Source organism: Harpia harpyja, chromosome 17, assembly GCF_026419915.1.
Source record: "Harpia harpyja isolate bHarHar1 chromosome 17, bHarHar1 primary haplotype, whole genome shotgun sequence".
Lineage (NCBI taxonomy): Eukaryota > Metazoa > Chordata > Aves > Accipitriformes > Accipitridae > Harpia > Harpia harpyja.
This window is the reverse complement of record NC_068956.1, coordinates 2,023,910-2,051,700: the sequence shown is the minus strand read 5'-3', so window position 1 is coordinate 2,051,700 and position 27,791 is coordinate 2,023,910. Positions and strand designations below refer to the sequence as shown.

Below are 27,791 nucleotides of genomic sequence, written 5' to 3'. Positions count from 1 at the left end.
CCGGCATGGGGCCAAGCAACGTGGCTGGGGGGCTGGACCAGCCCAAATCCCCTTAACTCTGCCCATTTTTGCCTCTTTCCTTCCCAGGTGCCAAAATCACCTTAAATCTTCCCGTCTTTGCCCTTTCCCTTCCCCAGTGCCAAAATCCCCTTAACTCTGCCCATTTTTCAGTCTTCCCTTCCTCAGTGCCAAAATCCCTTTAACTCTGCCCATTTTTGCCCCTTTCCTTCCCCGCTGCCAGGGTTTTGAACGCCCCTGGGTGACACAGAGGACATGTCTGGTGTCACCCCGAGCCACCCACCTTGCTCCTTGTTCCTTGCCCTCGGTGCCTGCCCTGGCTTTAATTAAAAGCCTCTAATTAATTAGGCAGCGAACTCCAACAGAGGGGATGGACCAGCTGGGATACACATCCTTTGAGCCCAAACACCCCAGCGTAGCACCCCATGGGTGGGGGGGTGCCCTGTGATGGTGGCCGTGGGGCCAGATCCAGCCCCGGAGCGAGAGGGTTAGCGCTGGGCTGAGCTCGGTGCCGGGGGCTGGCCTTGGCCCACAGCCGCCTGGCCCAAAGGTCAGACTTTTGGCAGGATGCCGGGGCTGCGACGAGGGTGGGAGGCTGGGACGGGTTCGGCGTGAGCTCCGCTTCCAGCCTGCGGAGAGACCCACGGCCCCCCGTGGGTGCTGGGGTACACGTGCAAGAGGGGTGCACGGGGAGGTCCCTGCTCCGGGGGTGCACAGGCAGGGGTGCACTGAGAGATCCCTGGTGCTGGAATGCACGTGCAGGGGTCCGGAGGGAGATCTCCGATGCCGGCGTGCACATGCAGAGTTGCACGGGGAGGTTCTGGTGCTGGTGTGCACGTACAAGGGTGCATAAGGAGATTCATGGCGCTGGTCTGCACACACAGGGGTGCATGGTGAGATCCCCGGTGCTGGGACGTACGTGCAGTTGTGCACGGGGAGGTCCTCGTTGCAGGGGTGCACGGGGAGGTCCCTGATGCTGGTGCAAGGGTGCGTAAGGATGCATAAAGAGATCGGTTGTGGCAGTTTGCACGTGCGAGGGCGCGTAGGGAGATTCATGGTGCCGGTCTGCACACACGCGTGGATGCACAGGGAGATCCCTGGTGCTCATTGCACACGCAAGGGTGCACGGGGAGATCCATAGTGCCACTGCTCACCTGCATCCTTGCACGGAGAGATGCCAGGTGCTGGGGTCCACGTGCAGGGGTGCAGGGGTAGATGCGGTGTGCTCTGTGTGCAGGGGTGCACGGAGACATCGGTGCTCCTGGTGCACACAGCCAGTGATGCACAGGGATGGTGCAGGGCTGCACCATCACCGTGTCTGCATCACACGGGCCGTTCTGCATTTCTGGGCAGCCTGCCTGCACGCATGCACAGGGCTTCATGCCTGGTCTTTTCCGTGCAAAATCGCACGCCTCCGAAGCCTCTGCTTGGAGGAGGGGGCCTCCATCTCCGATCTGTTCTTGCAGGGGAAGCAGCAGGTCGGCATCTCTGAGATGTGCACATGCGTGGTTGGTACACTCCTGCCAAACTCAGCTGGGCTGGAGGCTTAAAACTTCCTGGGTCATGTTGCTGCGGCGTTAGTCCGTCATCGCAAGGGTTAGGGGATTTAGAGCCTTTCCCAGGAATATTTCCGAAGTGGGAGGTTTCCTGCGGATGCAGATCCCTATGTGATGGGAGGGACCAGAGAGGTGACGTGCCGAGGTCTCCCCTTGCTGTGACTTTGTTGCTGAGCTCCATCACCCGTGTGGCACAGGCAGGTCCCGATGGGGCAGTTCCCGCAGCTTTGGAGCTGCAGCAGGGAATTCTCCTAAATTCAGGGTGGAGAAGGTGGTGCCTTCACACGAAGGGAAGATTCAGCTGGGGAACGTTTGGCCTGTACAGTTTCTTCCCCTTGTCCCAGGGCTTTCCCCTGGAAAATGGGGGAGAAGACTCCCTTCCTTCCATACTTCCATCCATCTCCATCCATATATACATCTCTATCTACCCATCTCCATCCACCCATCTCCATCTGTCTCCTCCCATCTCCATCCCTCTCCATCCATCTCCATCCATCTCCATCCACCCATCCGGCCATCCCCCCTCCACCGATTCCACCTATCTCCACCACCCATCCCCACCACCCATCCAAGACAACAGGCCTCACTAACTCTACAGGCATGATTTTCAGAGTGGGCATCATCCATCTTCCAGGACATCTCCTCCTGAAGGCATCAAGCCCAGCTTGCACAGACAGAACCCACTAAAGCAAATATATTGCGATTTCCACCATGGTGTTTCTAGGCCAGGATGTGTCCGGAGAAGAAAAATCAGCCACTTCCACCCCCTCTCTCTCAACGTGGCTCTTTTTAAAGCTCTGATGGTTGGTCCCCGTGGGGCTGTTTCTCTGGGCTCCCTCGGTTTCCATGGAGAGGATGGGTGAGGAATTTCAAAGGGAATGGCTCCAGTAAATGAACTCTTCTCTAAAAATAGCGTGTTTGCTTTTGGGTCTTTGGGAACTGCGGCCCGGCCAATGGGAGGGAGAACGAAAATCAGTATCTGGGTAAAAATATTCCAGTAACTCGCTCTTCGTGCAAACTCCCGTTGGAGCTGCTCAGCTTCCGGGGAACGGGGGGCTGGTCCCAGTCTGCCCAGTTCCTGCCCGCACTGGTACCAGTTGCTCCGTGACCACCGTTACTGGTTGCAGATGGGGGTTGTCCCCAAGCTGCATGTCCCCCTGTGCCTTATATAGATTATTTTAAGTTGAATCCCTTTAACTTGAGGGGTGAAAGGCTTGATGGCAGGAACATGGTGGGCTTGTGTGACCACCATGTCCTGCCATGTCCCAGAGCCCCTGGACATGACCCTTTTTGGGAACCAGGGGATGGCCACCACCACCTTCCACCCTGCCGGTGACATCCAAGACACCAGTGAACCTCACTAGGACACCTCTGCGTGGATGTGCTGGGAAAAAGACATCTGTGGTAGTGTCCACCAGCAGGTTTCCTCTGGAGGAGTCACTGTCCCGACGTGGGGACGGCTACCACCAGCTCCCCTCTGGAGGAGCCACCATCCCGACGTGGGGATCGCCACCACCAGGTCCCCTCCAGAGAAGCCACCATCCTGACGTGGGGACGGCCACCACCAGGACCCCTCCAGAGGAACCACCATCCCAACATGGGGACACCAGCATCCCCACATGGTTTCTGGGGCTGGAGAACGTTTCCTCGGTGGTGCCGTGGAGTTGCTATTTGTGACCGTCTGTTCCCGAGCCCTCCGGTACTCTCCAAAAAAAACAAGAAGGGAGTTGTTTGCATGGGAAGATTGGCATCTCCAAGCCTGGGATATGGTTTCCTGCTTTTTTTAGCTGGAGTAGCAGCAGACTCGTCGGCCTGCCCTGATTTGGCATCCTTCTTCTTGCTTTTTTTTTGGAAGGGTTTCATCCTGACCCCTCGGCAGAAACGCCGTCGCTAGCAGTAGGGGATCGGGTTTGGTCCTTTATTTTCTTTTTGGTTGCCCAAAACCCCGGTGAGATGGGATGTAGATGGCTCAGAGCCTCAGTAAGTGGAGAGGGGACTCGTCCCTTGGTCGTCCGAACCCGGCGCAGGTCAGTAGACGCTGAAACGCCCTTTTTTCGCCCCCACCCTGCCCCCGGGTGCCGCCGTGACAATGACATGGCAGGGAAGGCGTCACCTCTCGCCTCGCCGTGATGTGACGTGGGATGTGGGCGTTCCTGGCGAAGTCCGTGGTCCCCCCCCCCACCGGCTCCCTGCCGCCCCGGTTGCAGCCGTGCTGGGCGAGGGGACCCACTGAGCATGGGGTGCTGCGGGGATGGGTGTCTGTGGGGCATGGGTGATGCTGGGGATGGAGGCTGGCATGGGCACAAAGGGGGTCTTCTGGTGGTTGTACCCAGGCTGCTGCCAAGGGCATGGATTCAGGCGGGGGGGGGCATGAGAAGGACCAGGGCAGGGGCACAGCATGGGCTGTTCAGGACTCCTGGCTCCTGTATGTCCACCAGCTCCTGGGTGCCCATGGACTCCTGGGTACCTGTTGGCTCCTGGGTGCCCATCAGGTCCTGGGTGTCCCTCAGCTCCTGGGTATCCGTCAGCTCCTAGATGCTTGTGCATTTCTGGGTGCCCATGGACTGCTGGTACCTGTTGGATCCTGGGTGCCCATCAGCTCCTGGGTGTCCATCAGCTCCTGGATGCTTGTGGATTTGTGGGTGCCCATGAACTCGTGGTACCTGTTGGATCCTGGGAATCCATCAACTCCTGCACCCCCATGCATTCTGGGTGCCCATTGACTTCTGGGTGCCCATGGACTCCGGGGTGCCTGTTGGATGGTGGCCATCCATCAGTTCTTGGGTGCCCATGGACTCTGGATGCCCATAAGCTCCTGGCTTCTGTTGGCTCCTGGGTGTCCATCAGCTCCGTTGTGCTTGTTGATTTATGGGTGCCCATGGACTCCTGGTACCTATTGGATCCTGGGCATCCATCAGCTCCTGGGTGCCCATGGGATGCCCATTGGCTTCTGGGTGCCCACGCACTCCTGGGTGTCTGTTGGCTCCTGGGTGCCCAACAGCTCTTGGGTGCCTGTAAGCTCCTTGGTGCTGCCAGGTCCTTGTGCCCATCAGCTCCTGGGTGCCCATGGACTGCAGGGTAGCTCCTGGGCATCCATCAGCTTCTGACCATCCAGCAACTCTTGGGTGCCCTTTGGCTCCTGGATACCTCTTGGTTTCTGGTGCCCCTGGAATTCTGGGTCCACATGGAGGCCTGGATGCCCATCAGCTCCTGGTGCCCATCAGTTCCTGGGTGCCCAGTGCCTCCTGGACACCTTTTGGCTTTTGAGTGCCCATCAGCTCCTGGGTGCCAATCAGCTCCTGGTGCCCATCAGCTCTTGGATGCCCTTTGGCTCTTGGTTGCCCAGTGGCTCCTGGCCTCCATCACCCCCTGGGTGCCAGGCCGGCACCCTCCTGGGTACCCCAAGTTTGCTTGCACCCCCCTCACCTGGATCCATACCCCATGCCACCAGGCACCCAGGACACCTCCTACCCACGTGTGCCGGGCTGGCACCAGCGGCGATGCCAAGGGGTACCAGCATCGGGCACCCTTCTCCTCCCTGGCTTCCCTCTCCCCCCAAAATCCCAGTAACTCTTGCTTTTGAGGTGCCGCGGGGTGCGCCAGCAGCGGAGGATGCTGGTGGGGGATCCAGGGATGCTGGCGAGTCGGGGGGTGGCATTCCCCCTCGCCCGGCGGGTGCAGGGCCAAGCGTACTGGGAGGCGGCGGAGAAAGAGCTGGGGAGGGGGGGGAGAAGAGCGCAGCTGACCTCAGCATCTGGAAAGCTGCGCTCTTGGGCCGCGGCCTGCGTGCCGAAAACCGGAGGCAAAAAAAACCTTCCATATTTGGTGAAAGCTGCTCTAGGGCTCGGCAAAGGCTGGCCAGCAAGCCCCCCGCCGCGCCCTGGACGGCGGCGACATGAGTTTTGCAAGGGCTCTGCAAATGCGCCGGCGGATGGATGGTAGCGGGGGGTGGGGGGGGAGCGTAAATTGGGGTGATCATCGCAGATCGGGTGGGAGGGGGGCATGGGGGGGGGGGGACCCACGGGGTGCTGCCAGCAGCGGAGGGAGGGTGCCCTGAGATGCGCCAGCAAGACCCTGAGCCTCGTATTTTGGGGGGGGGTGGGAGGGAACCCCTTGCACCCTGGCTCTGGTAATGCAAACCCTGATTTAAAGTGAAAATCCCATGGGAAAAGCCCTGCGATGCATTTAGAGGATGAATTTTTGTTGCTTTGGGAAATGAACCTCCCGCCGTCTCTCTGCTCCCCATCCCACTGGCACCAGTCCCTGCACTGCCGCTCACCGGGACAGCACCGGGATGCCCAGCATCCCTCCACCCTGCCCTGAAAAAATTGCTCCGACTCCTTTATTTTTTATTCCTGGTTTTTTCTCACACTTAAAAAGCAGAATTACAGCCAGGCCGTGTCCTCCCGGGATGAATCACCGCAGCCGAGAAGTCAAAGAAGGGAAAACAACTGAATTCTCGGCACATCAGTTTGGGGCTGGAGCCGCCCTCCTCCTCCTCCTCTTCCTCCCCATCCTGGAGGCGGTTGTGCCGCCGGGTTTCTCCATGGGAGCATCCCTGAACAAATCAAGGCTCCTCTGCAAGCTGGGAGCCTGGGAAAAACCACGACCGAGGGAAAAGCAAACATCTCTAGCCCCAGGACTGCGAATAAACACGGGAGTATTATTAGTAACCGAAGCGGAGCTGAATCAGAGCTGCTGATTTATGCTCTTATTTCCTTTCAAGAAGTTACGCTTTGGAAAGTGGCTCGGACTTTTCTTACCCGTGGGAGAAGAGCGAGCGGCTGGGCGGGAAGGGGACGCAGCCCCGGACGTGATGCTGTCCGGCGTCAGCCTGGCTTGGGCACGGCCCCTCTCCTGCGGCACAGGTCCTTGTGTTCCCCCGGGACGTGGTGGGTGGTTTCTCCAGGACACAGGGCCTGGTGGTCGCAGGGATGGAGAGGGCTGGTACCCAGGGATGGGATGACTGGTGTTCGGGGATGAGGAGACTGGTACCAGGGATGGAGGTGATTGGTACCCAGGGATGGGGTGACACGCTCTGGAAAGGAGGTGACTGGTGCCCAGGGATGGAGGTGACTGGTACCCAGGGATGGCTGTGGCTGATGCCCAGGGATGGAAGTGATTGGTACCCAGGGATGGCAGTGACTGGTACGAGGGATGGATATGGCTGGTATCCAGGAATGGAGGTGACTGGTGCCCAGGGATGGCAGCGGTTGATGCGCAGGGATGGGGTGACATGCCCCAGAAAGGAGGTGACTGGTACCCAGGGATGGAGGTGACTGGTACCAGGGGTGGAAGTTACTGGTACCAGGGATGGCGGTGGCTGGTACCAGGGACGGAAATGACTGGTACCCAGGGATGGCAGTGGTTGGTACCCAGGGATAGGTGACTGGTGCCCAGTGATGGAGATGACTGGTGCCCGGGGATGGTGATGGCTGATACCATGGATGCGGTGACTGGTATCTAGGGATAGAGTGACATGCCCAGGGATGCAGTGACTGGTACTCAGGGATGGGGAGTGCTAGTACCAGGGATGGGAGTTACTGATGCCCAGGGATGGAGGTGATCGGTACCCAAGGATGCCAGGGGCTGGTGCCCAGGGATGGCAGTGGCTGGTATCCAGCAAAGCAAGGTCTTCCCCTGTCTGGTGGCTGCTGTCCCTCCACCCGCGTGGCACAGAGCTGTGTGGGACATACGGCTGAGCATCATTTATCCCGAGGCAAAGGTTGGATGGGTTTGCCTTGAAAGCCCTACAAAACCCAATCAACCCTCCTGCTTAAAAACATCCCGAGAGGAGATAATGTGATTTTTCCAAGCTATTTTCCTGCCAGAAACTGAGCGATTGAGGAAATACAGAATCGGATGTAATAGCATTATCCTATTTTGGATAATAGTGCCAGCCAGGGGCTTTTCCGGCTGTGCGACCAAGTTTTACATGTCGGGATGATGCCGTTTGCTGCGGAGGTGTTTGCTCGTCACGTTGGGATGGATAGAAGCAGGTCTGGTTTTGTTTCTGAGTCTTTTTTTTTCCAGGGTTTTTGTAGAAATAAAGCCAAGAACGCATTAAAATTGTTAAGCTTGGGCGTTCGCCATGCACTGCGGGCTCCCTGGGGCAGGGGACTGTCCCCATGGGCCAGTGGCTCCCACTATGTCCCATCTCCCTCTAGTGGGATCTGCCCCGGGAAGGAGTATCCCAGGAAAGAAAAGGTGCAGAAATCCCAGTTCCCCCCAGTTTCTTCCAAACTGGGAATGAGGGTCTCAAGGAGGTACTGAGATTCAGGCTGCTCCTAGCACAACCCTACTACGAGACCCTAGAGAATTGCCCCCCCCCCCCAGCAGTACAGCGCATCGGGAGCCAGCAGCGGGGACAAGCTGTAACGAGGGAAAAACAACTTGTATTTATTTATTCTTAAAATTTTGGCACATTTTGGAGGGGTGGGAATAATTTTGCTCGAAGCAGGGCTAGCTCCTCCTTCAGCAGCTGCCGGAAGGATGAGCTGGGAAGGCCCCAAGCAGCAAATCCCACTCCCAAAATGGTCTGAAACAGATTTTTCCTAAAACCATTTTTTTTTGCCCCAAAGTGAGGTCTCACTCTCAAAATCCCTGCTACAGCTCATCCAGCGTATGGCTGAGCCCTGGCACAACTCATTACACCACTGGCCTCGGAGAAATGCTGCGTGTTGCAGGTCTGGGAAGGGAATTTTGGGGTGAAATGCTGTCTCCGGGGATACGGAGATCCCTCCTCCCACGGGATGTGATTTTAGCATCCCAGCCGGGTGGTGACAGCGCGTGTGACACCCGCCCGCGCGTCCCTGCGCTTCAGTGGCCCAGTTCCCACCAGCAGCGGGATTGGAGGGGAAGGGAGTCCTCGGGGTGGCTGCAATCGGCATCATTACATGCACTGATGTGTGCATGGTCTCAGCTTGGGCTCAAGGGCCGGAGGTTGCCGTGATGGCTGGGATTCTTCATGGATGTACATCCCTGCTCTCCCTTTCCCCTAAACCCCCATTTTTCTTTAAAAAATGAAGTTTTTAGGACTCTCCTCCATTGATGCCTCTTTGTTTGCAGGGGGTGGAGGCAGGACAGGATTTGCCAGGTCCTTTTTTTAATATTTTAAGATGTTTTAAAATCCCCAGCGATGCTCAAGCTCCTCCTGCATTGCTACAGTTGGGCAGGGAAAAGCAAAATGGTGGATTTGCACCCAGATTTTTTATTAAAAAATAAAATGGAGCAGCCTAGGAGAGCTCCCGTCCTTTGTTGGGAGGACAAGTGGGATTGGGGGGTTGTATTTCCAATGCTGGGGGGAAAAACTGGGGGAAAACCCCCTCTCCGAGTCCCCCATCCTGGATTTGGGGTTCTGCTGAATCACCCCCCAAATCCCCAGTGCTGGATCCGTTCCATCTGTGGGTGTTCGGGGGCATCTTTGTGACACTGGCACAAGCCTTTGGGATGGGGGATGAACCCCTTAGTTCTGTCCCAAGGGATCGGGATGCTTTTCCTGGGAGTGTTTGGGGTTTTTTGGGGGAGGAAACACCCAGGTTGCAAAAAAAAAAAAAAAAAAAAGCTAGTCCGAAAGGAAATCTAAAGGTGTTTACAAAGAGCCGCGCTGCTAAAAATAACCGGCTCATATTTTAGACGGCCCTAAAAATAGGCAGCGCTGTTGGAGTGGCCAAACACTCCCAGGAATTTCCTGTGGGCTGCGGGCCGCACGCAGGGGGGTCCAGGCTCGGCGGCCGGCAGGGACGGCCGGCATCTCTCCTGCTTTTTCTTTCCTGGGTGATGGCGAGATGACCTCCATTGGGCCCCTGAATGCACAGTGGGATCCAGCCTGGCTCCTTCCCCAGTCCAGGCAGCAACGGGCTTAACCCTTCTCCATCCATCTTTCCTCCCTGGTAACATCCAAAGAGGTTGGGTGGCTTTGAGAGAGGTTTTTAAACCCATCGGCTGAAAGCTCAACCTTAATAGTAGACACTGGAGAATCTACCTGCAAAGCTGCTGCAGGAGGATGCTGCGTTAAATGAAGGGATGGATTCAAGGGCGGCGGTTGGGGAGTGGGAAGGATGCTCTGCGGATGGATGGATCTCCTGCTCGCCCCGGGGACAGGCGATCCCGTGGGAGGGCTCGAGGGAATTGCTGCAGGCGGAGCGGCCGGGTCACCGTCGCGACGTCGCAGCGTCGCAGGCCAGCTGGGGCTGGGGTTGCCATTTAAATGAGGCAGGGACTGCAAGAGGAATGAGTTTGGGTTTGCAACCCAGATGGATCAAGGATTGCAATGCAGATGGGCCCAGCGTTGCAACCCTGATGGGTCTGGGATTGCAGCAGGAATGGGTTTGGGATTGCAAGCCAGATGGATCGGGGATTGGAACCCAAATGAGCCTGGGATTGCAACCCAGATGGACCCCGGATTGCAAACTGAGTGGGTCTGGAATTGCAACCCGCATGGGTCTGGGATTGCAACAGGAATGGGTCTGGGATTGCAAGCTGGATAGGTCTAGAATTGCAATGCAGATGGGCCCGGGATTGCAGCCCAAATGGGTCTGGGACTGGAAACCAGATGGGTCTGGGACTGCAACCCAAAAAACCCAGGGATTACAACAGAAGTGGGTCTGGGACTGGAAACCAGATGGGTCTGGGATTGCAACCCAAAAAACCCAGGGATTACAACAGAAATGGGTCTGGGATGGGAAACCAGATGGGTCTGGGATTGCAACCCAAAGAAAACAGGGATTACAACAGAAATGGGTCTGGGATTGGATCCTAGAAAAGCCCAGGACTGCAACCCAGATGGGTCCAGGATTGCAACACAGGTGGGCCCGGGACTGCAACTGAGATGGGTTTGGGATCGCAGCCCCGGAGGGTCTGGGATTGGAACCCAGAATGGCCCGGGACTGCAGCCCCGGTGGGTCTGGGATTGCAACCTAAATGGGTCTGAGATTACAACAGAAATGGGTCTGGGATTACAACAGAAATGGGTCTGGGATGACCGTGGTGCTGCAGAAGGAGTTGCAGGAGCTGCTGCCTTGCAAACAGCCTCATTAGCCCTAATGCAATTAGCCGTACCGGGTGCAGCACAGGCACCCATCGTGCCCACGCCGGGTGCTGCGGGTCCCTCCTCCCTGATCCCAGTGCCAGGGTGTATTTAAAGCTGCTGCAGCTCCCCTCTCATTATATGCACCAAGTTGGCCGTTCTCTGCCGTGCACCGTGGGGAGGGGGCCGGGGGGGTGTGGGATGGGTGTTATGCACCCATCCTTCCCCCCTCCAGCTCCCTGCCTGGGGTAGGATGCTCATCATCCTCATTACCAAGAGGAAATTTACTGGCTGCAATGGGAGGACGCAGCCCTGCTGCACGCTGTTGCTGTGGAAACGGGGTGAGCGGCTAATTAGATTTAATTAACGAAGCAGGAGGGGAGTGTTACAAACAGATCCGGGCAGGGTGCATCACCTGGCAAGCAGGGATGTGGGTGCTGAGGTGGGGGCAGTGGGGGGGGAGCAGGCTTGCTCCGTGCCTCAGTTTCCCTGTCTGCAAGGTCGGGAAGGGGGACATGGTACCCGGAACCCCCCCACATTGTTGGGGATGGAGACCCCAAGGATGCTGAGCACCCCAACCCAGCATCATCTCTGCACTCCCCTTCCCCAAAAATCACAAACCCCAAGAAAGCATCGTCCATCATCCCCCAATACAGCATCCTCCTTGGTCAAAGCCTCTCCAACAGCATCCCCCCCGGCAGGATTGGGCCCTGCCTGCATCCGCGCGTGTGTGTCTGTGTGTGTGGGCACGGCTCTGCCTCCATCTCCGATTGCTCTCTCCTGCCCGTGCCTCGGTAGCACCCGGGGCCGGGGACCCTCGTGCCGCCACGGACGCAGGCGCACGCCCGCCGCACGCATCCTGCAGCCGCTCTGCGGGAGGGTTTTTTTTTTTTTTATATATATATATATATATATACACACACACACACACAGAACCCTATTGATATAAATAGCTCCTCTATTTTATTTCCCTCCTCGCTGCATCCCAGCGCAGCGTTCTGGCTATTTTAAAGGGGGGACCTGGGGGCATATATATATATATATATAAAATTTTTTTTATTCCTTGGGCCGCGTGGGACGGACCGACCCCCGGGACCCGCATGCTGCAGATGGTGAGGACTCTGGCGCAGTTCACCATCGCGCTGGAGGACATGCGAGACATCGGGGATGGCATCGATGCGGCCTTCGCCGCCTCCGGGCTCGGTGGGGCTGCCGAGGAGCTGCCGGAGAAGGGTTGCGGCAGTCGCGGTGGTACCGAGGTGATGGGAAAAGGGATGGGGGGGTGAAGGGGGTGTCCTGGGAATGGAGGAGATGGGGGTTCTGGTGGGATGGGGGGGGTGGTGTTCAAATTGGGGAGGGGGGGGTGTGCATGGATGCGTCATGTTTGGACACGTGTGCGCCCAGCAGAACCCGGCACCTGCGGGGTCTGGACCGCGATTGCCGTGGCAACGGTGCCTCCATCCTCATCCTCATCCCGCCACCCCCGGGCTTCTCTGGATCGTGGGGAGGGGGGGATGCTCCCATGTGGAAAGGGTGATGGGGGGGGGCTGGAGCCATCGCTGCCCCCCCCCCCCCCATGCTGATTTACACCGCGGAGGCGTCAGCTGGTGGAGAAATGCCCCAATTCCCATCGCGGCGGGGGCTGATCCCGAGGGTGCTGAGCATCTCGGGAGAGGCAGGATGAGGCCGGGGTGCGGCGGGGGTGTCCCCCATCTGCTGATGGAGACCGAAGCAACATCAGCCCCACGGGGGAGAGGCTTTGCTGGGGTGAGGGATGCAGTGGGGTGCATCCTGCTCGTGCCTGGGTACCGCTTCGCCCTGCCAGGATGGTGCGTTACCCCCAGCTCCTGCTCATCCCAGCAGGAATTTTCCCCCACTGGGATAATACCGCTGCTGTACCGGTGGAAAAAAATCCCCTTGCCAACAGCTGGGCCTCATCCTGCATCTCCCCACTGCTGCAAATCTCCAGCTGCCGGTGCTGAGCCTGTTGAGCTCACCGATCTGGCCTTTTGCTTCAGTCCCGAGCTGGGATGGCTCCGGAAAATGCTGGGAGCATCATATTGAGGCAGGGAACTACAAGCTGTGCGAGGGTTGGGGAAACTGAGGCGGGGGGGGGGGGTGAGGCGCTCTGTACCCCTAAAGTCCATCCTCTGGTGGGTGCCCTTTGGCCCATAATTACAATAAATTAATCCGGCAGTGAGAGTGTTAATAAACCTTCAGGCTGTAATGAATTGGGGAGGTCTCAGCCAGTGTCCCCGAGGACTCCAGCATCGCTGTGTTTTGGGGGGGGCAGATTTCCTGGGGGGACTTGGACCCGTCACCGTAATATTTGGCTCTAGAGAGCGGTTTCCTCCTTGCTTGGCTGAAAAGGCTGATAGCAGCTTGGTGGGAGAGTGGGGAAACTGAGGCACGGTTCTGTTCTCGAGCACCGAGCAGGATCTAGCCAGGATCCCTCCCCGTTGCTCCCTGGGGGAGACGGTGGCCTTCATCCATGGTGAGGATGGTTGGGCTAAAGCTTCCTCCTGTGGTTGCAGAGCAGCTTCGCAGCAGACGTATCCCCACTGGGAGCAGTGGGGGGGGACACAGCCCCACGTGGCCGGGGGACATGGGCTCATCCCACAAAGAAATGGGGGACACAGAGGTTCGGTGGCTCCAGCAGCCCCCCGTAGACGCAGTGGGTCAGGGAACCTGGTCCTGGCGTGCTGTGGTGGTCAGGTGAGACATCTCTGCACCCAGGACCTTTGGAGGATCCTTTTCCTTGGGGCCTTTGGGGCATCCCTGCACCCACAGCATTTGGGGTGTCCAAATGTGTCTTAGGGGTGTCCGAGCATCCAGGATCTTTGGGGTGTCCCTGAACCCACATCTTGGGGTGTCTCTGCACCAAGGGCCTTTGGACACTCTCCATGAACAGGACCATTGCAGTCTCCATACCCAGCACCTTGGAGCATCTCCTTTCGTAGGGCCAGTGGAGGGTCTCTGCACCCAAAACATTTGGGGTGTCTCACATCCAGGGTCTCTGGAGAGTCTATGCATGCAAAACTTTTGGGGTATCTTTGCACCTAGTGTCACTGGAGCACCACTGCATGCAAAACTTTGGGGTTATCTCTGAACCCAGGGCCCTTGGAGCATTTCTAGACCCAAAACTTTTGGGGTGTCTCACACCCAGAGACTCTGGAGCATATCCACACACAAAACTTTTGGGGTATCTCACACCCAGGGTCTCTGGAGCATCTCTTTACCCAAAACTTTTGGGGTGTCTCACACCCAGAGACTCTGGAGCATATCCACACACAAAACTTTTGGGGTATCTCACACCCAGGGTCTCTGGAGCATCTCTTTACCCAAAACTTTTGGGGTGTCTCACACCCAGAGACTCTGGAGCATATCCACACACAAAACTTTTGGGGTATCTCTTCCCTCGAGGTCTCTGAAGCATCTCTGCACCCAAAACTTGTGGGGCATCTCTTCACCCAGGGCCTTCGGAGCACCTCCACGTGCAAAACTTTTGGGGTGTCTCTGCACCCAAGGCCCTTGCAGCATCTCTGCACCCAAAAACGTTTGGGGTGTCACTGTACCCAGCACCTTTGTAGTAGTTCCACACCCAAAAGTTTTGGGGTATCACTGCACAAAGGGCCTTTGGAGCATCTGTGCACCCAAAACTTTCGGGGTGTCTCACACCCTGGGCTCTGGAGGATCTCGCCCGCAGGCTGAGCTGCAGGGGTGTCCCCCCGGGTGCTGCATGCGAGGGGGGTCTTTGAGCCCCAGAAGCAAGAAGACCCCAACCCATCTGCTTCCCAAGGCTGTCGGACCATCCCACACCACCGCCTCCCCGTGCCCCCCACCACCCCATTAATCCCCCTCCTGCGGGGCCACAGCCCAGTGCCGGGGTGCCCAGGGTGCCGGGCGGGAGGCGAATTCCTACGGGACTGCTCCGAGTGGAGCCGCCGGAGAGACGGAGGGCTCCGGGACCGACCCATGTAGGGCTGTGAGATCCAGGGCGGGCTCCTGACGCGGCCGCGGAGGAAACCAGGCGTCTCTGTGCGCTCGGTGTCATGTACTTCCTAATCCTCCCGGATTCCTCCATCGGGGTGGAGAGGGAGCGGAGGGGAGCTGGACGCCAGCCGGGCTCCTCCGGCGTTCAGCCTCCCCGGCAAGCCCCTGCGCCGGCACCGACACCGACACCCGCCACGTAGCTCCCCTCCGTCGTGTCACCCCAAAACTCATCTTGTCTTTCTTTCCACCCGGGCAGGACATGAGGAAACACGTCATCATGACGCTGCTGGACACGGAACAGTCCTACGTGGAGTCCTTGCGCACCTTGATGCAGGTAACGCGGCACAGCCAGGAACGTGACACCCCAAACCATGTCACGGCATGACCGTCCCTTGCTTGTCACCATCCCCGGGACCCCAAGTCGGACCCCCAGCTGTGGGTGCTCTACCAGCACCAATGCGGCGTGGGGGTGGATTGGGGACGGGTGGCAGTGGGGATGTTGGGGACAGCGGGACCGGAGGTGGGAGCAGCGTGGCAATAGCGTCAAGAACGGGTTGTGGGGGTCACCTCTGTGCCCCCAAATCAAGCCCATAATATTCCTGGTGGGTTGTCACCTGGCAGGTATCGTGTCCCCGAGCCCCTTCCCTCGCTTGCCCCCCAAAAGCTCTTCCTCATGTTGCACCCCATCTCCTGGGCCATTGCAGATGGCCATCCCATGATGGGGGACCCCTTACACCCCCCATTCCCATGTCCCCCCATTTTCTGCTCAGCGTCGTCACCTGCAGCCATGGACCAAGGATTTTCCTTGGTCCCTTCTTTTACTGAGCTGGTTCCAATAATCCCCCTGGAGCAGCCTGGCCGGAGGGTCCACCCCACGTTTCAGATGTTAATGAAGGTGTTTTGGAAGGTTAATGGTGGTCAACGCCCTGGAGACCAGGTCACATGGTGTACGTGTGGGTTGTCCAACCACATCGCTGTAGGTGGAAGCGCCAAAAAAATCAGAGCTCTGCAGTGCCTGTAGGACATCTGCTGGGTATGTCCATGAGGGCATGGGGCACCCAACATCCCAACACCTAGCCGGGCTTTTCCCATAAATCCCCTGCAAAGATGCCCCCATGGCGGGCCCAGATGTGCTCTGCCAGATGTTGCTGCAGGAGGGAAGGACCATTCGAGGCTGCTCCTAGTGCAGATGTTGGCTTGGAGGGGTGAGAGGACCCTGGCTCTGGGACTTATTTTGGGGAAAGCCGTATGGAGTTCAGGGTCGGGTGGTGTCCCTACTGGTCTCAGCATGGACAGAGGCTGTCCCATGGGCTGTGCCTTCCTCTGAGGTGGGACCGGAGGCTGGTTGAAGAGGACAGCCATGCTAGGGCTCGCTGGTTCCTCACTGGAGGGACTGGTTGGACACAGATGGGAGCCACGGGGCGTTAGTGCCTGAGCTTTTGTCCATGGGACATGTCCTGGCACAGTGCAACCAAGGGGACGTGGTTTTCTGGGGGGCTGGTCACAGGGCTCTAGGTGTCCCCAGCTCCCTGTCTCAGCAGTGACAAGGTGCTTGGATCCATGACGTGGCACGGAGCATGGTGGCTATCAGGGAGAAGGACCACCTTGGAGCATCATCTTCCAGCCAAGCCAGATGGTGCATGGGCAAGCCCTGCCTGCTCTCCCTCTATGCTGAGGCGGGGACTGTCTCCATGCTCTTCTTCCCCATCTGGTCCTTGCTCCCTCAGTTTCGTGGTGGGTGGGATGCATGGCACAGCCCAGCCCAGCTCCTGCTGGAGGTGTTGGCCACCGTAGCGCAAATGAAGTGGGTTAGGAGCCTCAAGAAGGATTTGGCCCTTCTAACTTGGGTCTCCACAAGATACCCATCATCAGCTTGAGGAACCTCATCCTTGGGGGATGACTCCTCCTTCGCCAGCTTGGATGGAGATGTCCAAAGCTGCTCGAGGTGGGTCCTGTCCTCACCGCTCAGCTCCATGGTCCTCCCAACATCCTGAAGGACACCAGCACCCCATACCAGTCAGACTGAGGAGGCGGCAAGGCTTGAGAAGACCTTCCTCATCCTGCATCCCTTGCAAATCCAGCTTTCCCGTTCCCAGGGGCATGGCTCCTCTCCGCAGGTCTGCCCCACGGTGGGAGGAAAGGGGTTTCGTGGCAGAGCAGCCCACCCAGCCTTGCAGAGGACCTGCTTTTCCTCCTGGCCCTGAGCGTCACTCGTTGGCCATTGCCCAAGAGAGGCTGCTGGGCAAAGTGGTCCAGGACTTGATCCAGTGCATCCACCCTGCTGACTCCAGCCCCTCCCAGTCCCAAACACCCTAAATCCCACCAGGAACGTACCAGCTTTTGGATCCCAGGGTCGTGCTGCCATGGTTTTTCAGCTAGGTCAGGCTCTGTAGCAGATGGAGGTGACCAGGGCTCATGACAGCAAAGCTTTGGAGCCTCTCAAGGCCGTGGCTGGGGGACAGAGGACGCCGTGCTTTGGGGGTTCCTCATGCAGACCCGTTCCACTCCCCACGCTGCCATGGGGATGCACTGGGTGGGATGGGACTCAGAGAGGCTGGGGTGCAAAACCTAGTGGGACCCAGCGCTGTCTGGTCCTTCTGGTGGGTCCCACAACCCAACGTTCACCAGGGGAACCCCCTGCTGCAGGATGCCACCGATCCCCGTATTTACACGGGTTGAAAAATTCATACAGGGAGGGGGTGGGAAAAGAAATCTATGGGGACTCTGATGCCTTTGCTTCCCCACAGGGTTACATGAAGCCGCTGAAGCAGCCGGAGAACTCGCTGCTGTGCGACCCGTCGCTGGTGGACGAGATCTTCGACCAGATCCCTGAGCTGCTGGAGCACCACGAGCAGTTCCTGGAGCAGATCCACGACTGCGTGCAGAACTGGCATGAGAAGCAGAAAGTGGGCGACCTCCTCGTGCAGTCGGTAGGTCCTCGCTGCCGGGGTGGATTTCCCCCCCCAGGGGAACCCAGGCATGCCCGCTCTCCGGCACGGCCCCAGCGGGAGAAGTTTCGGAGCAGGAGGCAAGGGAGTGATTAAAGGACAGGCCAAACGCGCCTGCGATGGAGAACAGGAGACGATCTCCAGGCCCGCGGTCTGCTTAGCGTAACGGCGGGGCGTTGCGGCGACCAGCTGGGTCTGCAGCTCCACGTTTCTGCCTCGGGAGCAGAAATGTCAGGGCTGAAAAATCGAAGGGGGGGCGGGCGGCGGGTGAGCCCTCCCCGCGCCAGCCCAGAGCCAGGATTAACCCTTGGGGCAGCTTCTTTCAGGAGTGCCCAGCAGGTCCATGCTGGACCTATTCCCTTTCCCCCCCCTCCAGTTCTCCAAGGATGTGCTGGTGAACATCTACTCCGCCTACATCGATAACTTCCTCAACGCCAAGGATGCCGTCAGGATCGCCAAGGAAGCCCGGCCGGCGTTCATGAAGTTCCTGGAGGTGGGTCCTGGTTCCTCTCTCCCCATAGATGCTGGCCAAGGTCCAGAGTCACTTGCAAAGCTGCTGGTGGGGCAGGGTGGGGTTAACGGGAGTAAACTGGTAACCTATGGTCAGACTGGGATTTTTCACCCCCCCCACCTTCTTCTTGGTTTTATTGCAAAGAGGCTAGGTTGGGATGAACGAGAGTCACTCCGGATGGTGTAAAAAGGAGTCACCCCGGTCCCAAACAGGTGTTGCTCCAGGTCCATGGGCTGGTGGGGTGCTGGGTCCCTGCTGTGTCCCACCTAACGGGGCCATCCTTGTCCCCCACCGGTGTTTTGCAGCAAAGCATGCGGGAGAACAAGGAGAAGCAGGCTCTGTCCGACCTGATGATCAAGCCGGTGCAGAGGATCCCACGATACGAGCTGCTGGTGAAGGTGGGTGCGGGCAGCAGGGTGCGGGCAGCAGGTGAGACCATGGTGCCTCCTCACCTCCACGGAACGGGAGCTTTTAGGGGTCTCACGTCTCTCCTGGCCCCTTTTCCCATCCCTTGACACAAAGCTGGTGTCCCCAGGTGTGCACGCGGCTCTGCCCTCCTGGGGATGGTCACCCTGAGGACTGTCACCCCGCTGACCCCCCCAGCATGTCCCTAAGGGTGTGCAGTCCCCTTCCCCTCTACCTTTCTGCTGGGCGGTTGGACATTGCGGTGCCATTTTGGGACTGGTCACGCTGCCACCCCTTCTGTGCCTCAGTTTCCCTGTGCCAAGGTCACCCTTGCTGGCACTGAGGCTGGTGGGGATGCGCTTTTGTAGAATCACAGGATGGTTTGGGTTGGAAGGGACCTTCAAAGATCATCTAGTGCAACCCTCCTGCCACGAGCAGGGACATCTTCCACTAGACCAGGTTGCTCAAAGCCCCATCCAACCTCACCTTGAACACTTCAGGTGATGAATTTCAGCAGTCCGTGCAAGGTGATGATGTGCTCTCAGGAGCTGGTGGCTTCTTTAGAGGTGGCAAAGACCAAGCTGGTGGTGGCCAAAGCTCAAGGCTTGGTCTCTTTGCAAAACCTTTCCTGCATGGGGCTGGTTTCCATCCCGAGCAGCGCAGTAGGGGCTTTCGCTTGGGGGGTGTCACGGCACGGCCGATGCCCAGGCTTCACCCATGGTGACATCCCGACTGTGTCCCCGTGGTAGGACCTGCTGAAGCACACGCCAGAGGACCACCCCGACCACCCTTTCCTCATCGACGCCCAGCGCAACATCAAGCAAGTGGCCGAGAGGATCAACAAGGGCATGAAGAGTGCGGAGGAGGTGGAGAGGAACGCCCGGATCGTGCAGGAGATCGAGTCCCACATCGAAGGGATGGAGGACGTACGTACAGGGGTCTTACACGGGATCGGTCTTTCCTTCCCCCCAAAATGGCACCATTTCTGCTCTTTCTGGGTCACCCCAGGCTGGGCCGTTTGTTTTCTCCTCCAGGTCATGCTTTCCCCATCATCACTTGGCCTTGGTGGGCTCCTGGGAGTTTGGGAAGGGGCTGGGGTGCCAGTTCTGAGCCGGGAGGCCGCAGGGGCAGGGACAATGCCCATGAGGGTCCCCCCCCACCAGGGCTCCCCGCTCACAAGCCTCCTTGTCCCCACAGCTCCAGGCCCCGCTCCGTAGGTTCCTGCGCCAGGAGATGGTCGTGGAAGTGGTAAGAGCGGGGTGGTCCCTTGTCACCATCAGGGCCATGGGACCGCACACCAGATGGGGCAGTGGGAGGCTGTGATTGCGGGTCGTGGGATGCCTCTGTGCCCGTGGAAGGCTACAGATGGCTGGCTGGAAGCTGCATCTGGGGAAGTTCAGATTGGATGTTAGGAAAAGGTTCTTCACTGAGAGGGTGGTCAGTGCCTGGAACAGGGTCCCCAGGGAAGTGGTCAGGGCACCACGGCTGTCAGAGTTCAAGGAGTGTCTGGACGACGCTCTTAGTCATATAGTTTAGTATTAGGTAGTCCTGCAAGGAGCAGGGAGTTGGACTCGATGATCCTTATGGGTCCCTTCCAACTTGAGATAGTCTATGATTCTATAAGGATAGAAGGATAGAAGGATGGATGGATGGATGGATAGAAGGTTGGACAGATGGATGGATTGGTGGACAGAAGGATGGATGGATGGATGGATGGATGGATGGATGGATGGATGGATGGAAAAAACAGACAGATGGAAGGTGCATGGAAGGATGGAAGGAAGGATGAAGGGTTGGATGGAAGAATGGATGAAGGGTTGGATGGAAGAATGGATGAATGGATGGATCAGTGACAGATCGATGGGGACAATATAAAATTCCCCAAGTGCAGGGGAAGATAAGATGGGTTTGGGAGCAGGCAGGAGGCAGGGAGATTGCACAGCAGCCCTGGGCCAGGTGGAGACCACGGGGGTCCTGGTGAGCCCATGCCTGATGTTCCCATGGCCCTGGTGCTTCCCTGAGAGTGGGACCCCATGGCTTTGCCTGCACGGCCGTGGCGCCCATGTCCCCTTCCACCCTCGCGAGGATCCATCCCACCCCGCAGCCTCCCTATGCCAAGGCCGCGCGTGGGGAAACTGAGGCAGGGACCGCTCCCAGCACCGGCAGCTGGGGGGCCGGACGTTAACCCCTTGGTGTCTCCCACCACTCCGCAGAAGGCAGTGGGTGGGAAGAAGGACCGTTCCTTCTTCCTCTTCACGGACCTGCTGGTGTGCACCACGTTGAAGCGCAAGTCGGGCTCCCTCCGCCGCAGCTCCATGAGCCTGTGAGTACCACCTGGGGGGCACCCACCAGGATTAACCCATGGCATTAGGGATGTCCTTGCTGGCTGGGCTGGCTTTAGGGTGTTGGGGCCATGGGTGCAGCTCAGCCATCCCCCCCCAACCTCACAGGTATACGGCAGCCAGCGTGATTGACACCGCCAGCAAGTACAAACTGCTCTGGAAGCTGCCGCTGGAGGACGTGGACATTGTCAAAGGTCTGTCACTGCCTGCTGGAGTGTCCCATCCCACTCACAAAGCCATCGTGTCCCCCAAAAGCCATCGTTCACCCCTGGCTGGTGGGGAGAAGGTTCCCCTGCACTGTGCCAGGGAGGAAGGGGTTAATGCCACCCACCTATCCCCACACAGGTGCCTCGCAAGCCACCAACCGGGAGAGCATCCAGAAAAGCATCTGCCGCCTGGATGAAGACCTCAGCACGTTGGGGCAAGTCAGCAAGCTGTCGGAGACCCTCAGCTTCCCCCACCAGGTATGGGGATGATGGCCCTGATGCTGTCCCCTGGCCGGACACATTCCCCGTAGGACCGACCGGGGTGTCCTCAGTGGGAGGGAGAACCCGTGGAAGGGCTAGTGGCCATGAGTGTCCTCTAAGGGCCCAGATGCCAACAACCCCAAAACCACGATGGGGTTGGGGCAGCCTCTGAAGGGTGGATGGGAGCATCATCACGCCCATGGCTGGTGGTGACCTGTCCCCGAGAGCTGAAGCGTTGTCCCCGTCCCCAGAGCCTGGATGACGTGATCAAGGACCTGATGGCCGCCATCCACCGGGAGCTGGCGGAGAAGCAATCCATGTCCTTCAGCATGGCCTTCCCCCCCAACAAGGTAGAGCTCAGCACTACCAAAGCCGACGGCACCGAGTCCTTCATCTTTGAGTTCCCCAACCCCGATGCTCGGCTCGGCTTTGAGCAAGCCTTCGAGGACGCCAAGAAAAAGCTGGGTAACACCAGGGACCGGGGAGGTGGATGCGGGTGGTGGGCTCAGCATCACAACCCCGCTTTGGTAGACCCCTTTCCTCCATCACTTCATCTTCCAATTTGATTTTCCCAGCTTCCAGCAAAAACTGCCTGGACCCGGAGTTCCTCAAGGCCATCCCCATCATGAAGACACGGAGCGGGATGCAGGTACTTGGAGGCTGGGTTCAAGCATCCCACAGGAGCTGCGGTCCTCTCCGTCCCGGTGGGCTTACCGCCGGATGCCGAGAGCTCCTGCGTCATTCCCGAATGACCCAACTCTTCCCATCTTTTGCTCCCTTGCAGTTTTCTTGTGCTTCTCCCAGCCACGGCAGCCCAGAAAGCTCCCACGAGGTTTGGGTTTGCAACAGCGATGGTTACGTGGGGCAGGTTTGTTTGCTCAGCATCCGTAAGGAGCCCACGGTGGAGGCGTGCATCGCCGTCTGCTCTGCCAGGATCCTCTGCATCGCCTCCGTGCCCGGTCTCAAGCGGGCATATAGGTAGGACATTCCCACCGGCACCGCGAAGCCGGCGGGCACGGGGCGATGCTGGAGCTGCTTCTTTCCCCCCTCCCCTCGTCGCGGCAGGGAGCGTGCCGAGCCGGTGGGCAGCCCCTCCTCGGAGCCGATGCCGGCGCAGCCGGAGGATGCGGGGCCGCAGCCGTGCCTGCACATCTCCATCTCGGGTTCGTCGCTGGAGCTCTCGGAGCCCGTCGACGGCGGCAACAGGGAGCTGGTGCCCTTTGATAGCGATGACACGGATGACGAGTCCTCGCCCAGTCCCTCGGGGACGCTGCAGAGCCAAGCCAGCCACTCCACCATCTCCTCCAGCTTCGGCAGTGAGTCCTCCCCTGCCCCTGCTTAGCAAAAAACCCACTTTTTTGCCCCCAAATGACATGCAGCTCCATTGTTTTGGCTGCTCTGCCTTGCATTCCTTGGGGAAATCTGCAGGTGGAGGCTTTTGAGTCAAGGAAGTCCTGGGAAAAGAGATGTTGGGGGGCATCAGCCCAACACCGTGGTGCTGGGATGGGGCTGGCGGCTTTGGGTGAAACCTGGTGGGTTTGGGGGCTCAGCGTCCCTATATCCTCCCCCGGGCTTGGCATCGCAAGGGTCTCTTCCCCATCACTTTGGTGGGTGTCGGGTGGTCCTGGTCTGACCCATTCCTTCCTCCTCCTCCTCCTCCTCCGCAGATGAAGAGATCTCGAGCTGCAAGGAGGCAACGGCAGAGACGACGAGCTCGGAGGAAGAGCAAGAACCCGGCTTCATGCCCATCACCGGCACCTACAGCCAAAACCGGCACGGCGAGAGCCCCACTGACGGGCGAGCCCTGCGCCGCTCCAGCCGCGGCTCCTTCACCCGGGGCAGCCTCGAGGACCTCCTCAGCCTTGACCCTGAAGCCCATCAGAGCTCCATGTGGTTGGGCACCGAGGATGGCTGGTACGTCCCCAGGATGGGGGGACACATACGTGGGGTGGACCCCCATCCCAGGCGAGCCTCAAGCTTTGCTCTTGTCCCACAGCATCCATGTGTACCAGTCCTCGGACAACATCCGTAACAGGAAGAACAGCATGAAGATGCAACACGCCGCTGCCGTCATGTGCATCTTGTAAGTCGGGAAGGGGGATTTTCGGCTCTGGGATGTCCCTAGCAGGGTGGTTTGGGGTGGCTGAGCAGGGCTCTGCAGCCAGTTGTCAAAGGGTTTTTCTCCCCGCAGGTACCTGGATAACCAGGTTTTCGTGTCGTTGGCCAACGGGGAGCTTGTTGTCTACCAGCGGGAGGCAGGTGAGGCCGGATCGGGGACATCAAAAGGCACTGGCGGGGTTAAATGCAGCCCCAAAGTGGTGGCTGTTGGGTGGGTGGTTTGGGCAGCCCCCAAGGGAGGGATGCTGGTGGCTACCCTGCCTCCACGGGAATGGAAGGGACATCCCCCGAGGGATGCTGGAGACCCCAAAATCGGAGCCAAGTGGAGGTGTGCATCCTCCTCCTGGTCCCTGCCTGCCGCTGGCATCCCCTGGGGACATCAGCTCATCTCCCCTCTAACGGGGGACCTGAAGACGGGCATCTCCAGCCACCGCATCCCATCGGCCGGGTTTTTTTGGGGGATGCTTTAACGACCCGCCCCACTCCCACCACCCTCACAGGCCGCTTCTGGGACCCCCAAAACTCCAAGTCCCTGTCCCTGGGCTCGCCGGGGAGCCCCATCACCAAGATGGTGGCGGTGGCGGGGAAGCTCTGGTGCGGCTGCCAAAACCGAGTCATCGTCCTCAACACCACCACGTTGGCGCAAGAGGTACCGCGGGCGATGGCAGGAGGTCGGGGGGGACGGCGATGGGCATCGGTGGCATCACTGGTGGCATCTCTACGTCTCTGTCACCCGCAGCACACGCTCCAGGTGGGACAGGACAGCGGGCGCAGCGTCACCTGCATGGTGAGCGCGGGGACCGGCGTGTGGGTCGCACTGCAGAGCAGCGCCCAGGTCCGGCTTTACCACGCCACCAGCTACGAGCAGTTGGCCGAAGCAGATATCACCCCCCCGGTACACAAGATGCTCGCCGGTAAGTCCCAGCGGTGGCAGGTCACCGGTGGGTGCCCATCGCTGTCTCCAGTGGGTACCCGTGCCCATCGTCCACCTTGAAAATGAGATGTCCTGCAGCATCCAGCACTGGGATATTTAATATCTCCTGCATCCCGGCCAGCTTTGGGGAAGGAAACTGGACTTGTCGCGCTCATGGGGTTCATCCTCGGTGTTAGGCAGCTGCATAATCCCACGGGGTAATAGGGCAGCCCCTGGGCAGATGGATAATCCCGTGGAAAAACAGGGAATCCCAAGTGGCTGCATAATCCCACACAGAAATTGGGCAGCACCTGGGCATCAGCATAATCCCTCAGGGTGCTAGGGCATCCCCCGGGTGGCTTCATAATCCCACGCAGGAATAAAGCACCCCTGGGCATGTCTATAATCCCATGCAGAAACAAGGCAACCCCTGGGCAGGAGCATAATCCCACAGGGTAATAGGGAATCCCATGGATGGCTTCATAATCCCACACAGGAATAGGGCAGCCCCTGGGCGGCTGCATAATCCCACATGGAAATAGGGCACCCCTGGGCATGTGCATAATCCCACGCGGAAACAGGGCAGCCCCTGGGCATCTTCATAATCCCATGCAGAAATAGGGCAGCCTCTGGGTATCTGCATAATCCCATAACCAGGCAGCCCAATCTGACGGCACCCCGGGGTGCCTTATACCAGCCAGGGGGGTTGTGGGGTCCCTTCCCCGTGTCCCGCGTGCCACAGACAGCCCCGGGAATGGAGACCGGTGGCATCGGCGGGGTTCACAACCCCATGCCAATCAGGGTAAAATGCTGACGGCCGGGATGCTCGACAGGCTCGGATGCCATTATCCGGCAGCACAAGGCAGCCTGCCTGCGGATCACGGCTCTCCTGGCGTGCAAGGACTTGCTGTGGATCGGGACCAGCGCCGGCGTGGTGCTGACCCTCGCCGTCTCGGCCAAGGCGGCCCCGGCGTTGGTGGGGCTCTCCCAGGGTCACACCGGCCACGTCCGCTTCCTCACCGCCATCGAGCTGCCCGACGGTTTCGATGTCCTCTTCCCATTGCCGAGGGAGACGGGTAGGTGGGATGATTGGGGGGGTTGGGGTGGTGGGTGATCCTGACCCGTTCCAGGAGGAGTGGATGTTTTTTTACGGGGCCGGGAACGCCGTCCCGCTGGCAGATAACTGGGAATAGCCTTGAAATGCAGTCACCGGAGTCCCTGCTCTATCCTTGCCATGTTAAAATTAAGGTGGGGGGAAATTGGGTGCTACCCCCTCCTCCAAGGCTTGGGGGATTGCTTGAGTGACCCCAAATTTCCCTGGGAGACCCTAATTCCTGGGGGAAAAGCCAATGGAAAGCCATGTGCTGAGTCTCACCCGAAGTGGCCCCAAAGTTGGGGTGGGATGGGGAAGAGGTGATTTGGGAGGGGAGGAGATAGTAATTTGGGGGTAGGAGGGGCTAATGTGGGTGGGAGGGGCTAATGTGGGTGGGAGGGGCTATTTGGGGATGGGAGGGGGGTTTTGGAGGGTCAAGATGTGGCACCTGGGAAAGTGGTGGTGATGTTGGGAGGATGCTGGGATAGTGCTGGTGGGAGGACGCTGGTGAGATGCTGCTGGTGCTGGGATGATGCTGGTGGGATGATGCTGGAATGATGCTGGTGGTGAGATGATGCTGGGATGATGCTGGGATGACTCTGGTGGGATGATGCTGGAATGATGCTGGTGGGATGCTGGTGGGAGGACACTGGGATGATGCTGCTGGGGAACAGGGGAGCCCGGGGGGTGATCTGACAGCGCGCTGGGGTTCTGCACTTGGCAGGGGCCGAGAAGGCGAGCGAGGCAGAGAAGCGAGACCCGTCGCGGCCCCGCGCCCCCGCCCTCACCCTCTCCAAACCCAAGATGCTGGTGATCAGCGGGGGGGACGGCTACGAGGATTTCCGCTTGACCAGCAGCAGCGAGACGGTGGGCCGGGATGACAGCACCAACCACCTCCTTCTCTGGAGAGCGTGAACGGCCGTGGCCCCCCCCCCGGGGCCATCCCGGCGAGGAAAGGGGGGTGCTGGCCCCCCTATATGCAGGGGGGGAGGGTCCTGACACCCCCCCCCTCCCCGTCACCCCCCGCCCCAGCGCCTCTCATCTCCAACCCGGCTGCTCTCTGTGTGCTCGGGGTTGGGGGGGATGAGCCCCGGTCCCTCCACCGTCCCCCCGGCCATCGCACCGGACTGGGGGGGGGGGGGGGACACGACACACACACCGCTTTCGGGGCGCGGAGAAGATGGGGAGGGGGGATGCGTTCGCTTGGGAAGGCGCTAACGAAGGAGGAAGGCGTTAACGAGCATCCCTGGGGACTGGCCGGAGGATGCCGTACAGCCAGGAACCTGCCTCGCTCTCCGGTTTTTGTGTGTGCCTGCTTTGGGGTGGAGGGGGGGGTGTCACGGCGCTGTCACCCCCCCTTCCCCCGGGACCCCCGGCCACACCGCGGGACCACCCCAGGGACAATATGCCCGCGGTGTCCCCCCCGCCCCGGGCCTCCCGCTAACCCGCTCGCTCCATCGCCAGCACCCAGATAGCTCTGTTTGTTTGTTCGTTTGTTTTAAATATATATATATTATATATATATAAACATCCTTATTTATTTGGGGGGGGTGGGGGGGGTCAGGCGCATCATCACATCGCTGCGGGATTAAAACCTTCCCGGTTCATCGCCCCGAGGCAGAGCTGGACCCCACTGATGGAGCTGGGGGATACTGGTGGAGGGGGGAGCTGATGGGGGGGGGAAATTGGGGTGTCCCCCACCCATCTCTGTGATTCCCGTGGGATTTCACAGCCTGGGGAGTGGGATGAAGCCACCACCAACGTTCAAAGCATCTTCTGGATGAGAACAAGCATCTTCTTCGTATTCCCCAGCCTGACACCAGGGATGTCCCCCCCGCCCCTAAATTGGGGTGACGGTGGTCGGGACCCTAAAAATGAGTTTTTCCTGGACCAACCTCCCCCATTCCCCCCCCCCCCCATTTTCCTGCTTTCACCCCAGGGTCCAGGCGAGGCCGGTGCTCGCAGACCTGGGCACCCGGTTGTCCCCATGGGAGAGGTGACAACCCCCACGGTGAGTGACAGGGATGTTGCCATCCCACGTCCGTCTGTCCATCCTGGGAAGGGGCAGGGGGCGTGGAGGGGGGCGATGTTATAATTGGGATGATGAGGATATTTGGGGAAGGGAGGGGAGGGGAATTTCGGTCCCTTTGGGGGCTCTTTGTCATTAAAGGTCACCTGTGTCAGAACGAAGCCAGCGTGGTCTCGTCCTTCGCCTCGGGGGGGGGGGTGACAGGGATGGGGTGAGGATGGGTGCAGCTGGGGGGGACATGGACACCCACCACCCATCGGCCATCGCCGGGGATGTCACCCGATGATGCCGGCTGTGATGAAGACTCTGGTGGGAGGAAGAAACCCTCAACCCAGGGATGATGCACGGACAAACAGCCGGAATGGCGGAC

At 59.2% G+C, this 27,791-nt stretch overlaps 1 protein-coding gene across 1 annotated transcript in view; it reads left to right on the top strand.

The window, feature by feature from the left end:
* Window positions 1-26,955, top strand: part of ARHGEF17 (Rho guanine nucleotide exchange factor 17) — a 34,150-nt gene extending 7,195 nt beyond the window's left edge. The window contains exons 2-21 of the mRNA XM_052812503.1: window positions 14,852-14,929; window positions 17,343-17,525; window positions 17,920-18,036; window positions 18,360-18,452; window positions 19,209-19,385; window positions 19,657-19,707; window positions 20,673-20,782; window positions 20,910-20,995; window positions 21,147-21,265; window positions 21,520-21,733; window positions 21,844-21,917; window positions 22,053-22,246; window positions 22,334-22,584; window positions 22,936-23,182; window positions 23,265-23,351; window positions 23,460-23,527; window positions 23,887-24,035; window positions 24,126-24,300; window positions 25,133-25,375; window positions 26,117-26,955. Of these exons, the coding sequence (XP_052668463.1) occupies window positions 14,852-14,929; window positions 17,343-17,525; window positions 17,920-18,036; window positions 18,360-18,452; window positions 19,209-19,385; window positions 19,657-19,707; window positions 20,673-20,782; window positions 20,910-20,995; window positions 21,147-21,265; window positions 21,520-21,733; window positions 21,844-21,917; window positions 22,053-22,246; window positions 22,334-22,584; window positions 22,936-23,182; window positions 23,265-23,351; window positions 23,460-23,527; window positions 23,887-24,035; window positions 24,126-24,300; window positions 25,133-25,375; window positions 26,117-26,307 (2,907 nt within the window). The 3' untranslated portion in view covers window positions 26,308-26,955. The remainder of the gene's footprint in view (window positions 1-14,851; window positions 14,930-17,342; window positions 17,526-17,919; window positions 18,037-18,359; window positions 18,453-19,208; window positions 19,386-19,656; window positions 19,708-20,672; window positions 20,783-20,909; window positions 20,996-21,146; window positions 21,266-21,519; window positions 21,734-21,843; window positions 21,918-22,052; window positions 22,247-22,333; window positions 22,585-22,935; window positions 23,183-23,264; window positions 23,352-23,459; window positions 23,528-23,886; window positions 24,036-24,125; window positions 24,301-25,132; window positions 25,376-26,116) is intronic.
* Window positions 26,956-27,791: the final 836 nt, after the last annotated feature.